The sequence below is a fragment of the Melopsittacus undulatus genome, chromosome 2 (assembly GCF_012275295.1).
Source record: "Melopsittacus undulatus isolate bMelUnd1 chromosome 2, bMelUnd1.mat.Z, whole genome shotgun sequence".
Classification (NCBI taxonomy): Eukaryota; Metazoa; Chordata; class Aves; order Psittaciformes; family Psittaculidae; genus Melopsittacus; species Melopsittacus undulatus.
The window spans coordinates 61,136,725-61,153,608 of record NC_047528.1 but is presented as its reverse complement, the minus strand read 5'-3'; the positions used below and the strand labels follow the sequence as shown (position 1 = coordinate 61,153,608).

General features: G+C 42.3%; 1 protein-coding gene across 1 annotated transcript in view; it reads left to right on the top strand.

The window, feature by feature from the left end:
* SH3RF3 (SH3 domain containing ring finger 3) overlaps positions 1–16,884 on the top strand; it is a 246,859-nt gene that overhangs the window by 160,033 nt on the left and 69,942 nt on the right. The window contains exon 4 of the mRNA XM_034074640.1: positions 1,281–1,376. Within this exon, the coding sequence (XP_033930531.1) occupies positions 1,281–1,376 (96 nt within the window). The remainder of the gene's footprint in view (positions 1–1,280; positions 1,377–16,884) is intronic.

Below are 16,884 nucleotides of genomic sequence, written 5' to 3'. Positions count from 1 at the left end.
CCTGCAAAGAACATCACATCACATCCCTGTTCTGGTCATTTTCTGGCAAGATAAATCCACAGTCTGAACATGCTGGAGCGGGAATTTGTGGGGATTTTTCCCCTATGTGAGCAGTACCTACAAAAAAACCCAGTTCCCCTAGCCTCGCTAGTTAACATGGATAGCTTGTTACATGGAGAGTGAGGGACCATCTGTAGCTCTTATTTTCCTAGAGTGAGTTGTAGAAATAAAGTGAGGACAGCAGAAAACTCTGTCTCAGCTTTCTGGAGGAAGATGTTTTCTGCACAGTCTCAGAGGAAGATTGAATGCCATGAGAAAATGAATGGCACCTCTGCAAACTTCACTTTGTAGCTTCTCTCCTCCTGCTCTTTCCCTTGGCCATAGGAGATCTGAGTATCGGGGCAGTGCCCTGCAGAGAGGGCTGCCTTCCCCAGCCTCTGTAGGAGGTGGTGCTGACTCAAGGCCAGGTTTAGTATGACAGCCCCAGAAGACAGATGTGTGGTAGCAGAAATCCATGGACAAGTTGAGCAGCTCAAACAAGGAAAACTCACGGTTTGGGTCTAGTCACCTGAGCTTTTGCAATGACTGGTATGTTCTAGGTTTTAACTCTATAAAGAGAAACTTTGAGCAGTATGAGTCTTACTTGCACTTTGCTTAATCTCCTGTTTTATAATCACAAAAAAAAACCCTTGTATCTAAACTGAAGCTGACCCAACAGCTGAATGTGACTTGTTTATATTGTTATCCTTGGCTTTTGATCTAATACATTTTTTTTTAAAAAGGAAAACTGACTTTCAGTACATCAGCAGTGTAAGCTCATTATTGAGCACCTTGTGCTATACTTCGTCCTTCTTGCCAGAAGTGTTTCCAGGACTGCCTGTGCTCTACTGCTACTTCCCTTTGAGTTGCCTTCCGGAGCAGCCAAACACCACAGTGGGTTCTTGGATGCACAGAGGCAGCTTCAAGCTAGAGAGTTTTCAGCATTTGATTAGAGGTCAAAACGTTCCCCGTGCAGGAGCTGCATATTCCAACGTGCTGTGCCTAGGCCCTTGGAACTACTGATGGACAGCATAAGCTGCACCAGGCTGCAGGATGCCTGGGGTGGGATGCTGGGCCAGGGATGCTGTTGGCCCAGGATTCAGGCAGCATTTTTACTGGCTTATGGCCTCCCTTGTGTGCTCTCTCCCTAAGCTGTTACATGGGTAACTAAACACTGGCATCTTTCTACTGAAAAAAAAAGATAAAAAAATATTATTTATTTTGTGTATCTCTGATTTTAGGATGAAATTCTGACGGTCATCAGGAGAGTAGATGACAACTGGGCAGAAGGAATGCTGGGTGACAAGATTGGCATTTTCCCTATCCTCTATGTTGAGGTAAGCTTGTAAGAGGAGGTTGTGGGTCCTGGTCTTGGTGTCTTACAGGTGTTTTTTGTGCTCACAAGGACAGGATAACCTCAAAAATTCTTAAATGAGGACAAATTACAAGAGAATAACTGGAAAGGGAATTTCTTGGTTGCTGTCCCCTCAGGCACTGTGAAGATATACTTGATTAATGTGGCCAGCACAATGTGAGAATTGACCTACTGTTGAAGGCTTCCCACATAGCATTTTGGGTGTAATCTACACAAACATAAGGAAAATAGGGGGGGATGATTGTAGTTGTGATATCTTGCACACACCTGAGGAGAGGTGGGTGCTGCTGGCTGGTGGGAAGCAGCAGCGCAGCACAGTTGTAGGCCACCAACATAAGCAGGATGTGGGCCTGTTTGGGTGAGTCCAGAGGAGGCCACAAAAATGCTGCAAGGGCTGCAGCACCTCTCCAATGGAGACAGGCTGAGAGAGTGAAGTTGTTCAGCCTGAAGAAGAGAAGGCTCAGGGGAGATCTTCTAGCAGCCTTCCAGGACCCAAAGGGGGCCTGCAAGAAAGCTGGAGAGGAGCCTTTTATAAGAGCATGTAGTGACAGGAGAAGAGGGAATGGCTTTAAGCTGAAAGAGGGCAGATTTAGGTTGGATATTAGGAAAAAATTCTTCAGTACAACAGTGATGAGACACTAGAACAGGTTGCCCAGAGAAGCTGTGGCTGCGCCATCCCTGGCAATGCTCAAGGCCAAGTTGGACGGGGCTTTGAGCAACCTTGTCTAGTGTGAGGTGTCCCTGCCCATGGCAGGGGGGTTGGAACTGGATGATTTTAAGGTCCTTTCCAACCCTAACTATTCTATGATTCTATGATTTCCTGTGTGCTGGACCCATCTTTGTCCTAAGTGCTTTCCCACGATCATTTCCACAGAAGGCTTATTCCGGAATAAATACTTAGACCTCATGTCCTCTGAGCAGACCCATTGTGCTACCTCTTCTCGTTGCTGTGCAAACCTCCTGCTGGTGCTCTTCCAGCTGGATACAGCTTGGGAGAAGAGCCACCACTAGCTGTGCTGGACCGTGGTGGCCCTGCTGGAGTGGCTCTGTTTTCTATGTGCCAGATAATGCCTTTGAGGAGTTTCCTCCTGCATGGGTGAACCAGGAGTACAGAGAACAGACAGGCACCACATGCATATGTATTTTTCCAGGGTGTCCCCACTCTGCACCCAGTACTCAGAGCAATATCATCCTGGCTCTGCTCCCAGGCACTGGCTTGTGCTGCTCTCTGAAGTGAAGTCTCTCTTGTGCCCACAGCAGAGCCCGCACTGCTGTGTGTGGTTCTGATGCCTGCCTCCAAAATTACTTCTCCAGATTTCTTAGTTAATGATTTGAGACAAAACAGAGATAATTAGTGCCTGACTACCTAATTATTAACTCCGACAATGACCAATTTGGAATAAACTATCATTAATATACTTTGTGTTCCCATGGTTGACAAGAACAATAATATTAAAACCAGAATGTGTAGGAGCCATTATTGGGAAACCAGCTGCCTCACATAAGTTAATGACTAGTTTTCTTCTATTCTGAATGCATAAGACATTTTCAGTCTGTTGTGATTAAATGAGAAAGCTGGGTTTCTCCCAGATTTCATCCTTTTTCCTTTCTCTTTCTTGTCCTGGGAGAGTGCAATATTACTGAACTTTGCTGCAGAGAGAGTGAATTGGGCACTTCTGTGCAGGCAGCCAACACTGCACCCCACCACCTTTCCCCAGGTCTAGTTTTGCCTCCAGGCTGTAAGTACTTGCACTGCCTATGCACTATACAGCATCCTGATCCCTCTCCTACACCTATTCCCCTTAACTACTTCTCTCACAGGGTGAAGAGCTTGAAGCCTCAGGAGAGCAGTCTGTTGGGAACATGGGCAGTGATGTCTCACTTAAGTTGTCCTAGCACTATCGTGTCCTGGGCAGCTGTAGAAGAGCAGAAGGTAGCACTGTGCAATCAGAACAGCAATGTTGGAAGTTTCTAGAGATGCAAACAGCCAGGTAGCCAGCACCAGGGGAGAAGAATGCAACAGGAATGTGCGTGTGCATATATATTCATGCACAGACATACACATATATAAAATAAATGCAACTATATACACTTATGCACATATTTGTTTATATACACACATGCATATATTTTATCTGTATAAATTTGAAATCTGGAAGCTTGAAAGGCCTTTTCAAATGAGATGCCTGGGTGACATGGGCATAAAAGTCGTGCTGTGGTTTGTAAAAGCAAAGGAAAATGATCCTCCAGACAGCAAAAATCAGCCAGCTATTTCATCCGTGTCCTGGTGGATGGAAGCCTTGTTCTGAATATGAGATGAGCTTATGCAACTGTTGGAGTTATACAATTACTCAGCTGTTTCCATCTTCAGATGTTACTTTCTATTAAAAATTAAGAGGAATCAGCAGGCCAAATCCCAAAGAAGTTTTGAAAATCTTAACGCCAATGTTTATAAAAAAAAGCCCATTAAACGAGTGGTACTTGAATCTAAAACCACTCCTTGAGTCTGTCCAAGCCCATTAAGTGGTTTTCAAGATCTTGGCAAAACATGCAGATTAAGCAAAGCTTAACTCTCACAGTAGCCTTCCACTTGTGTGAGCCAATCTGCCAAAGTGCGCGGGATTTCGCATGGCATTCAAAGCCCTGCTCTCTGGATGGAGTGAATTCCAGCCTGGATCTCATCTCTAATGGCAGGCTCCAATGTCCCCAGCTGCCACCACAGTCCAGACAAGAGTTCTTACCCTTGCTATGGAAGGGAGAGCATTAGAAAATAAGCCAGTCACTTCAAGGATCTGGAGCTAAGCATGCCAGAGCTACAGAGGATGTAATTCTTGTTGTAGCTTTCCTTTGGTGAGACTTTGTGCTGGCAATGTGCTGCCATATCCCTCACATAGATGCTTGCAAGAAAAGCTTTTGCAAGTGCTTTGTTACAAAGCATTTGCGTACATAAGCTGCAGTGGGGTGGTAAGGAGGGGTGCGCCACAGCAGCAAATTCTTCATCAGGACCCCAGCACATGGGCTTGTCAGCTGGTCCATTAAAAGCCTGCAGCCTAATCTCCTTCATTTTCTTTCCACTCTGTGCTTACCGAATTTGAGGGTGGTCAACTTCTGTAAGGGAATCCTGGGAGGGCAACTTTTAGAGCACAAAAACACTAGCTGAAGACATCAAAATATATCTGCTCCCTGCAGTGTTCTAGAAAGTCTGTGTGTGGTTAGAAAGCATTATGTGTGGTTATCCATACAGCCATATACGTGCAACATGGCATGGATTTTATGTTTTGTTCCCTACAAGTGTCCAGCAAGGGTGCTTGCATGCCTGCTGTGTCTGACAGCTCTCTGCAGAGAGGCTTTTACCTGCCTCTGTAGTATTATATCTGTCCCAATCTCAGAGAAGCTACAACTGTAGAAGGAATAAATATTTGCAGCTCACTATGGTGACTTCTACAGAATGAGTCACATACAATATGTGCTGTCATGAAGAGTTTGCACTATTTTTTTTCCTTATGTGGTTGCTGTCCTTTGTCTCCAGTAGAAGTCATTTGGGCTGATAATTTATGTTTTAATTTGTCTGCAGAAAAACACAACATAATCAAATTGATTCTCAAGGTGCCTTCTGTCCTGAAATAAACATCTTATTAGTAATCTGTATGGTTTGAAGTCATATTCTTGCTGGGAGGAGTTTTAGACCTGCAGGAATTTAAAGTCCTAACAAAATTTCTTTTATTTTACTTTCTTCAAGCTAGGTTCTTCATCCCTAATAACTGCTGTTATTATCTCTGTTTGGAGGTTGTAAGTAAGTGTTGTGCCCTATGTGTAAAATTGAGAATAATGAAGAATAAAGTGTGTCCTAATAGGTTTAAGTGTCTGGGAATGAAAATAGAGGGCAATGGAGTGCTGAGCATTTGGAGGGTCACATCCTGCTCAGATGGGCAGGAACTGGAAATTCAAAAAGCTCAGCTGTTAGACAAAAATTTCTGACTGCAGCCTCCAGTGCAAGGAAGTATTGACTGAGATCCAGAAGCCTTAAGAGTCCATGGTAGAGCAAGGCAATTATGTTGAGCGCTACTGTGACTGTAATATCAGCAAATTACAATTGATGAAGTGCCAGCCCATTGTTTTAATGTTTTATGGCAGCAGGGGCACTGAAAGCTGTGATTAAGTAATATTAGGAGTTTTAAAATTCTTTTTACAGAGCAGTGAAGCACGGTAATGAGGGTCTTCTCCTGTTCTTCACAGTCAAAAAGAGAAAAAGGTGGAAAAGAGGTCTAGGAGAAGAAGGGAGGAGGAGAATGGGTGGAGATGATGGTTTCAGTGCCCTGCAGCACAGATCTACAAGACTCCCCAGAGGCTCAGTGGAATGGAGCTCTCACAAGTCAGTATTTAAAATGAGTTCAGCCAAAAGTAAAATAAAATCAAATAAAATCCAAAGCCAAATACACTTCTTAAAGAAAACAACGATTTTTCATTCCAAAATTAGCTTTGCAGAGCAGAGCACCACATTTAACGATTTTGTGCTGTACCACTGGAGCTACCAATCATCTTAAAACAGCTTAATTCATACAGGGGACCCTGCACACATCTACCAGGATCCCAGCTGTGGTCACTGAATTGTTTCACTGAGACCGATCTTCCCAGCAGAGTTTGTTCTTAGATGTATAACTATGTACTTTGCTGAGTATAACCTCTAGTTAGCCTGCAGATAAATGCAAATGGTTGAGAGCTTAATGTGTGTGCCTGTATCTGTGTCCAGACTTGGAGGCTTCCAGGAGATGCAGGGAGCCACTATGAAGAGAGCAAAGCCTTTCCTATAGCCCAGCCTATAAACCTACTTGATTATTCAGCATTTTCCTAGTGGTGTGACCCCCAGTCTGGCATTGAGTCTGGATGGCACATTTTATACCGTTGTCTTTATATGCAGATTCCATCTTAGCCATTTCCCAATATCCTTCTGTCCCCAGTGGCAGTTATCACTGTTATATTCTTGAAAACTGAGATGTGTGCATGTAGGCATTTCTGGTTCTCATATGTGTTTTGACCATTGTCAAAAACATCAACAAATAATTTTTGCCCTGTCCACTTCTTGTCCATGCTTTCTCTCTCCTCAATCTGTTTGGTTCCTCTCTTCAGCTGCAGGACAGATGGGTCGCTATGGGACTCTCATTATGAATTCAACCTTGACATCTGACTCGCCATTTACATATGTGAGGTCTCTGTGGCAGCATACTCTGTGCCTTTCAGAGTGTCTTCTATGAAATCTTTCCCAAAAAAAAAGGAGCATTAGACATTCATTAGACAGTAATGTTTGTTTGGTGCCCTGTCCAAAAAGAACATACAATCTTTGTTTTTAAGGCCTGATAAAATGTTTCATTTTAGCTTTGCTGGTATCATTTAATGCTAATAAAAAATGAGGCTTTTGAAAGTTAGGTAGAAGGAAACTAATGTAGATAATTTTAGAACAGCTGATTTACTAAGTCTCAGAGGAGAAAATCCATCCCACTACTAAGTAGTTGTAACACTAATAAGTTAAGAATTATACCTGTTAACATCAGAATTGATTTTTTTCTGTTCTTTCTCCTTTTGTGCATCAGATAAAAATGGAATAAGAACTTTGCAAAGCTGACAATGTTGTAAGCTGTAAGAGGTGTTCAGCTAATTTCTTTTGAAAAGCTTTATTGATAGGCATTTCAAATTTTGCAATTGCACTGTTTTAAGGCTTTTATTCCTGCACCTTCATGTTTCTAAGAAGTTGGTTCTACTTGTTTTCCTCTTTCATAGAATATCTTAGAATATTACAAGATACTCTTTGGTATGAGATTTGTACATGAACAGAGTACAAAGTACAGTTCCCATGTTTCACATTCAAACTAAAACATGCAGAATTTGTGTTGTAGGCTACAAGGGGGACCTCAGTAAGGTGTAATCCTATACACCTAGTACTACTGCCACATCAATCTATGAATAAAACATACTGATTTAAATCACTGTTACACATATCTAAAGTAAAATAATTTAAATAACTTATAATAATTGTAACATCAGTCAGAAGAGAGAAGATTGAACATAAAATATATAATAATCTAAAATTATGTATATGTATATGTATATTATATATGCATATTATTTTAAAGCTATGGCACGTATTTTCTGCATAACAGCTCAATATCCTATTTTCCCTTTTGCTTGTATGAATAAAGAACCAGTTGGTCTTTGTTTGAATTTCCTATGTAAAATATAAATTAGCATGACTTAGGACAATTTTTTATTATTATTTTTTTAAATAATTTATTTTTAAGTTTTCCAAGTAATTTCTAACATCCTTCATAAGGTGATAATTCATGCAGATTCTGTAGGACTTTTCTTCATCTTTAGGACACAAAAACAATCTGCACTTTCACCTTTTGACTTAAATGCCAGGATTCACCTACATTAGATTAGCTGAGCTACTCAGCTCTCTAGACCTTTTCTAATCACTTGCTCCCTTCAGGCTATATCTGGACAAGCCAATGCAGGACTGCTTTCTGGTTTCTGTGTTGGGGAGCACATTCCTCCAAAGTTCATCTCAAGTGGGCACCGTGGAGTGCATACAGAGACAGGTGGGAGTGCTGTCACATTTGAGTCATCCTCCAGCCCAGACAGTCATGAGATCTGTGGTGAGTTGTGGTGAGACCCAGCACATAAATTTAGACATAGCCGTAGGTTGTGAAAGTTTGCCTTTTGGGAATTGACAGTTTTAGTTACAGGTCTCCTTCCTGCATTCACATGAATGAACATTATAAATTAATCATAATTCATTTATTTAGATTTATACATTATGACCAGACTTTCTATTAAGCAAAACCACATCCAAACTATTATCACCTCGTATTGTTTCAGGGACTGTTGAATCAGAAATTTTCTAGCTGTCACATTCAGGAATGTCTTTCCTGCCCAACCCCCATTATGAGTAATATCTAAATTTCCTAGATTTTATTTTGTAAAAATAGCCTTCTAGGGTAATTTATAGAAGGTTTCCAGTCCAACCAACTTAAGCACACAGTCTTGACAAATAAGCCAATTTCCTGAGTCATTCAAAAGCACATATATATAATTCTTGTATCTATACGGGGCATTTTTGAAGCCATGCCTCCTAGGTGCCTAAAATTGCAATGCAAGTGAGGTACCTAACTAAGATGGACTGACTTCTGCTCTTGATCTGATAAGAAGACTTTGATCTCTAGCCACTCAAGGATTTACAGCACTTCTCCTGCAAAAACCTGCCTACCATCCTTGCCAGTGCAAGCTGACTGGGATCTTGCCTGCTTTGTTCTGCATGTGCTGCCACTTCCCTCTGGCCTCAGCATAAAACGCTACCCATCAGCCCTTCCCTTTCCCTCCAACTTTCCAGAGTTATGCTTGTGCTTGAATACATATCTTCTGGTCCTGGGTTCAATTCTGTCTCATTTCTGTTATATCTAAGCTGAGTTTTGGTTCCTGCCTCAAAGTTTATGCTCTCCTGTCATGGTCCTGGGGTTGTTTTTGTTACAAAAAAAGCACTAGTTATGACTCCCCCAATTTCCCTGGACAGAGAGAACTGAACGTCTTCACAAACTAGCTGTTGCATCTTGGTAGATACTTTTCATCCATTTAATGCCTTCTTTCTCTTTACTGTCCTTTCATCCTTCTTTCCACTCTCTCTTTTAAACTTCTAAACTTTCTCTTGGATGGTAGGTGAAGAAACATCCGCTGAAGTGCAGTCATACTGATGAGTCACACCAAGAAGCAGCAGTTCTGCCTTCAGTACCACTTTTGAACTGGGAAATACTCTTATCCTTCATAAGACCTTGCAGGTCTCTATGTACTGTGTATCTGACTAGCAGTAGATGTATCTTTACATTTGAGCTAACTGGACTGCTCCTTAGCATTGAGAGAGATAACCAGGTGCTCATAGGGAGATAAATAGGCCTTGCTGCTTAATGGAAACATCTAAAACATGTCAGATGAGCCTATATGTAGAAGAGCCTGTTTCTCATCATCATGTGGACAGGGGAGGCAGGGCTGCCAGCTCCAGCCTAAAGGATGGGGAACTATTCCTTGTCTTCTGCAGTTGCTTGGGCTGTGAGTCTGTGCTCTGCACGGTGTGAAAGGGAAAGGTTCACAATGCACATTGCACATAAAACCTTCCATTTCACCAGCGAAGAGTCTACATTCGAATGCTATAGGCAATATTTATCAATTTCCAACAGTTCCTGTCTGTCATACACCTATCAGTGTTTGTTCTGATTTTGCTAAGAAACCTTAACACTTCTGTCTCTTTAAGAAGCAACAAGGTGCCCTGAATGAGTAAGCTTTTGTTAGTGCCTAGACACATACACGGCAAATCTTGGGGAGGCTTGGGTGCACTCTACTACCCACTATTTCCTTATTCTTCTCCTGGGATAGGTGAGGCTTGACATGGGTGTTGAAGAGATCTCTTCAACACCCAAAAAAGTAGATGTTCATGTGATCCAAGTGGAAAAATGCCTCAGGCTAAGCACCAGTCCCCTTGGTCCTTAGGTCTTTTCCAACCTAGTTGTTTCTGTGATTCTGTGATTCTATGATTGGACCAACTAAATAAATAGTACATTTCTTAAGCTTTTACCTGTGCAACAAATGTTTTGGACATCCCAGGACATCCCAGTGGTGCTCAGCAGCCTCATAACACACAACCATTGGATTGAAATGTTTCCACAGCAGCACAGGTTTCCGAGGACTAGAAATTAGCATTCCCCATTGAGCATGCCTGCTATCCTGGGGCAGCTCTAGAGCACATCATCAGTAATCCAGTCTCTCTAGAGGAGGCATGAGAACAGGGCTTTTGACTTTTCCAGCCATTGATCATCTCTGTCAGCTTCTAAAGATTGCTTCAGCACTGATGAATTCCTGGGATCTTTTTCCTTTTGAAAAGAAAGTAAATTTCAGTCTCACTTACCTAGAACTAATGCATGAATGTATGTTAAGAAGTTATATGTCAACAAAAACATGATTTGTCTAGAAGATAATTAAAAAGAAAATCCTAAAGGATTTCATTATTTCTCACACAGGCATCCTTCATTTTGCTTCCTAGTGTTCTTGTTAGTGCATGTTGCACATCTTAATTAGCTTCCTTCTTGGGGAGCTTTTCTGGTGCCCTAAAATTCTCAGTGTGGGTATCTTCAATCCAAATGTGTCAGCTGTGACACTGGTGCTGGGACTGCCAAAGAAAAGTGGGTCCAATATTAAAATCCCAGCCTGTTAAAGGACGTGGAGCAGGTGGAAGCACACATCCTTTTGTGTGCCTGTGGTGGGTAATGCGACCTCCATCAGAGGGACAGGGTGGACAGCTGATGTTAGTGACACCATAATTGATTCACCAGGCAGTGCCTGTTAGAGCCTCCTCTGATCTCTGTTTTCAGAAGATAGCATGTTACATAAATATTATTCTACCATGATGAAGAGTCACAAAAAGTGGTCGAGCTTGACCCTTTAAGCTTTCAAAGAGGAGTAGTTTTGTGATAGGATGAAGCTATGAATGGTTTTACTTCTTTCCTTACTTCTTACTGTGGCAGATCCTGGAACAGTCAAACTGTCTTTATTGTAGGGACAACAAGATCCAGGAGTGCATGTGTATACTGAACACATGCTTCAAACAACAAAAATAACATATGAAGTTGATTTTTATCCTAAAAATGTCATTAACTATGCCAAAAACAGATGTTTGAGTTCAGTCTCGAATCCTCTAGCACTCTGCTAGGTGTTAAAGCTGAACATTGAGAAAACCAAGTTCAAAAGACAAGAGGAGGAATCAGTACAAACAAATTCAAAACAAAAATCAGAAACAGGGGAATAGTTGGAATTAATTTGAGGTTCTCCATCTTTTCCACATTTTCTCTGGAACATACAGTATTCTCAAAGGCTCACCCCTTTGTATTTGATCTACCCATGCAGAAGAAATTACACGGGAGTCCTTGGTTCTGCTTGCTTTGCTCTTTTACGAAGTAACCATCCATTGTTTATTTTATGTTCTGCTGTCCATTTTTGGGTGTGATACTGGTGTTGTTTTAATCTGGCAAAAAAAAGGGCTGCTGCCAAAGGGATTGTCCTCCTTTTGCCTCATCTGTGACAACACTTTACTTGGGGCTGTGTGCAGAGATGGATCAGGGAACTCACCCTGTTGAAAGCTACCCCTTTAAGTTGTCATTCTTTTTTTACTTTCCAGTCTTATCTGTTCCATCATCCCATTTACTGCACAGCCACATGAACATCCATGCGGATACAGGGTGGAAAGTGGAAGGATGGGAAAGGAGGACATGTGGCATCTCACACTCACTGCAGGAAAACGTGACTGACCCTCACCCACATATACCCTGTGGCAATGCTGCCGTTGAACTGTGCTTTAAAGCCATCATGCCAAAATGGTGAGGAATGTGGTGCTTTGTACAAGCAACGTCCTCTACCTCCTGGTTGTCCCTCAATTTATCTAATTATTTTATTAAGCTATCATTTTATGACAAAGCAGCACTAGGTACTCCATAAACAAGTTTGATAATATTAGCTTTGGTTTAAGTAAGGCTGGAGGGAGTGTCCTGCTCTAACTCTGGCTTTGAAGTCTTCCGATCTGTTTAGACACAATTGAATCAAATTGACAGGAAATTTCATGAGAGAGGTTTCCATAATAGAATTTTTCTGTAACAGAATTTTTCTGGAAACCCTGGGACAAAGCAGGAGAGGCGCCAGAGTATTCAGGCAGTGATGGTGTACTCATGCTGGAGATGTTCTCCTCTTACCCTGTGGCTAAGGGGAAGGCAATGAGAAAAGAAGCAGCTCTGCCTTGTGTTACTGATTTGAGAAGAAAACGACCATGCTGAAGGAGGGATAGCACTCCCTGCTCTCCTTGCTTTTAGTGGGGAAAGTAAAGCTCAATAGCATGTTTCTTGTCATCTCATTGATCCCTTTTCTGTGATCTTCTTCTACCTCAGCAGCAGAATAAGGGATTTACAGGCATGTCTTCCTCTTTTGTCCCTTTTCTTTTTCTAGTGCAAGAAGAAAAACTGCGTGTCTTCACTTTCACAGCAGAAATAATGGCCTCAGCATCTTCTCCTCTTGCTCCAGTCTTGTGGATAGAGGGGCTTGCCTGTTCCCAGCCAAAGACTTTTATTTCCACAGGTGCATTGCTCAGAAGGAAAAGTGTGGCTATATTGATTTGATGGGTGCTTGTTTTTACTCTCCCTTAATGTATGAATTACTGGGGTGGATGGAGGGCTTAAACCACAACAATACATCATTCTTAACAGTCCCCCAGGCTATGACAATGTCTGAGAGATTGTGGTACTGGCGCTGAGCTTCCCTGCCCCACAGCAGCTGGGGGGCTGTCATGGTTTAACCTTGGCTGGTTCCTGCCTGGAGCTATGCTCTGTCTCAAGCCCAAGGTTTTGTCATATGGGGGTCCGTTAGGACACAAAAGCGCTCTAAAAGGCTGAGTTTAAGATCATAGCAATGGCAGCTCTGCATCATTCCAGAGACATATATGTCTGCTTTTGCATAGAGCAACCCTCACTCATGTCATACCTGAGGTTTCAGTGCAGTACACAGTCATAGGTACGTTAGTTAAGTGTGTGACTGTTTCTATATGGTTACTGGTTAAAGAGGTATCAATGTACTTTCATTGAAAGTAATAAAGACTTTGCCAGTGGGAGCCACACCCTCGTGTCTGACTCCATTCATCATGTGGGTGGCAGCCCTACCTAGTCTTTAGCCAACCTGATTGCTGGCCGTTCACAAAGACCAAATTCTCATCATCTCATATCTTCATGTAGTCCTGCTTCGTTCATGACCATCCAGAGCACCCATCTGCTGTCACTTCCTTCTTTCGGTCTGAAGCCCTTTTCTGTCCTGTAGGGCCCATACAACTTTCCCTTACTTGCAAAACTTTAATTACTTCTTACTCCCCCTACCAGTGGTCTTCTGTTCACTACTGAAAGATCAGTCCCTGTCTTTGATGAGCCAGTAATGCAATCACCTTGTCAGTTTTTTCAAATTCCCATTTTCCTTCATAGTGGTCTTCACTATTGTGATGAATTCTTCAAAAGCATCTGGACATCTGCATCAGCACCGCTTCTCCAGACTTCTCTCTAGAACTGTTCTTGGCTATGATGCCTACAAAAGATTTATTGGGTGCAAAATCCTCTGACCATCTTGCTGATAAGACTGCCTCCTTGTGTGTTTTGTCTGTATCTATATATTGTCTCTTGTCCTCATCTGAAATTGTACTTTCTTTGGGCCAAGAGATGTCTTGTTGCTCTGTGTTTACATAATGCTTCTTACAATGGAGTTCTGACATGTGGTGGGAATTCTTCAGTATTTAATGGCAAAAATAACATAAGTGTTATTAGTAAATGTCTCTGTGTAACTGCCTGGCACAGTGTGGTCATGGTCTGCAAAAGTTCTGTTTCCTCAGGACAACCTGTCTCTCTGTCTATGGAATGTAGGTGCAATCCAGGGCAGTCTGTTTTCAGAAAGGAATGTTTTAGGGAAGTTTTTGAGCTTGAGCAATTCCAGAAACACATTAAAAAAAAAAACAAAACAAAACAAAAAAAAAACCTAAAGTGTTCTGCACTTTCAGAAAGATTTCCTACTGTGCAGATTTTTTGCTAGCCCATTAATTTTGCCATCTCAGAACTCAAACAACATGGCCTAGAGCAGTGGTTTTCCAAATTCCTTCCAGTTGTAGCATACTAACATAAACAGCATTTGCATATGGATGTCATAAAAGTGACAAATGCCGGCAATCATCATACTTTATTGCAGTAATGTGACACATGTGCCTGAGCATCCTAAAAGATCTGCTCAAAGCTTATTGGTGCTGAAGAAATGGTGCACCTCTTACATAGCAGTGACACCCGCTGCAGGCCAGGCTTTGACAGACACCAGAGCATGAATCCAGCTTTAGGTGACTGTACAAGAGGGAAGTGTACTAGTTGCTTCACTGCATGACTCAACCTCACTGGGTGCGTGTCCTTTACCCTAAACCAGAAATCAAACTCAGGAAGTTGAACAAATAACATTTTCTAGTTTGATAGCCAGAAAGTTCAGTGAACTCCTTGACTGCAGCTGTTGGCAAGTCAGTGGAGAGACATCTGACTCTGGCCTTGGACTTGTACCCAATCATGTTTTAACATCTCATATTCTCCAAAGAAGGCTGCAGATTGTTCCTGTAGGCGAGGGGCAGCCAGTCATGCCATGAGTGTGAGGCTGAATGCTGCCATTTTCAGTCAAAAATTTGAGGAATTGAGGGAATTTGTCACAGTTCAGCCTTGTCAGATTTTTCTTTTGCAAGATGATGGGGGAGGGTTGCAAACCCAATTACATCGTCATATAACACAGAAGACATGATTTCATATCTTACAGACTGGCTTTCAGAGCCTGGTCAGGCTTTCCTACACAGCTGAGATTGTGCATAATTATGCCATGTGCAACTGCCACTGCTACTTAAGGCTGTCCCAATCTGTTGTCCTTTTAATAAGTATGACAGAAGTATAAAGGTCTCCAAGGTAAGACAACCACATATAAGAACTGTTTAAAAATAACTGCTCACTGTGTAGGTGAAGAAAGATGCAAAGTAGTGCTCCCACTGATGGAAAATAGACCTGTGCTGTTGTATCAGGCATCAGCACATCTGTATGGAAAGGAGGCACTTTAAATATGCAGTTAATTTAAAGCAGAGTTTACACCATAATAAACAAGATAGTGCAAGTACAAAGTGCAGACTCAGGCTGGGAACTCCTTTTTTTCATCCATATACCTAGGTAAGGATGATGGCCTCCTTGTCATACAGACAATCTGTGTATCCTGGTGTGTTGCTGCCTATCTCAACATGTGTAGTTCATCTTCCATTTCAGAGAAATCGCTCAGAAGTGTCCCTCTAGGGAGTCGTCAGACGCTTGGATGAAACAGCGGTACATCATGTTCTGGCTCATATTTTCACCCTAACAGGCAAATAGTGAGCCCAAGTCCTGGACACAGTGCTCCAATGATGCAGCAGCTTTTGTGACATCCTTTTGATGTTGACTGCTTTCAGTGAAATACAGTGTGACCCTGGAGCTGGTGCTGCAACTCTCCACCACAACCAGCAATCCCGCTTTGTAATCAGCTGTAGCAGAACTCCACACACACAGAATCTAACTATACAGCCCCATGGGATGTTATTCTATTGCAAATACCCTGTATCACATCAGAAATCCTTCTCTGTCTTGTATTTGGGAAGCAGGAGTCAGAAGACTATGTAGTGAAAAAACATCTGTCCTAAATATAGTACACACAGGGCAAAGGCTGTTCATCACAACCCTGTAGTGCTAATGTCTGCTTGAAGTGTGTATGCCTTGGTTCCTTTTACAAGCAATTGAACCAAAACATTTTCTTGGCATTTGCTTTCATTCTTCATTTCACTGCTTTATCAGAAATAAGGAAAGCAGTACATTTATTTGTGTGCAATTCCCCACAGGTAACTTTCAGTTGCAGCACATAAAACTTAATTTTCCCCAATTGCACAAGATTTCTCATTCTACACAAAGTTGTAAATCACCACAACAAAGACTCCTTACTTACTCAGTGTAGACCAAGCTTTGCAGTATTTGAAAAACAACTTTAGCTTTCCCATGGGCTCCTTTTGCTGCAATTCCAAGGGCTTCCAAGACCTTCCCAGGTTTACCCAGCTTCGTGCTTTCTGCATTGGCAAAATGAGGTGCATGTAGGCATTATTCTCATTATCCACCAGAATTGTCAAATTCAGAAGGGACTTCAGCAGATATATATATATTTTGTTTCTTTCATAGCATCATAGTGTTGTTGCTATTGGAAGGGACCTTAAAATCATCCAGTTCCAACCCCCCTGCCATGGGCAGGGACACCTCACACTAGACAAGGTTGCTCAAAGCCCCACCTGACTTGGCCTTGAACATTGCCAGGGGTGGGGCAGCCACAGCTTCTCTGGGCAGCTTGTTCCAGTGTCTCATCACCCTTATAGTAAAGAATTTTTTCCTAATATCTAATCTGAATCTATCCTCTTTCAGCTTAAAGCCATTCCCTCTTCTCCTGTCACTACATGCTCTTATAAAAGGTTCCTCTCCAGCTTTCTTGCAGGCCCCCTTTGGGTACTGGAAGGCTGCTAGAAGCTGAGCCTTCTCTTCTTCAGGCTGAACACTCTCTCAGCCTGTCTCCATTGGAGAGGTGCTGAAGCCCTTGCAGCATTTTTGTGGCCTCCTCTGGACTCACCCAAACAGGCCCACATCCTGCTTATGTTGGTGGCCCACAGCTTTGTGCGGTACTCCAGGTGGGATCTGATGGGCGCAGAGTAGAGGTGGAGAATTGCCTCCCTTGACTGGTGGCCACAATTCTTTTGATGCAGCCCAGCATATGGTGGGCTTTCTGCACTGTAAGTGCACACTGCCAGGTCATGTTGAGCTTCTCATCATCAAACA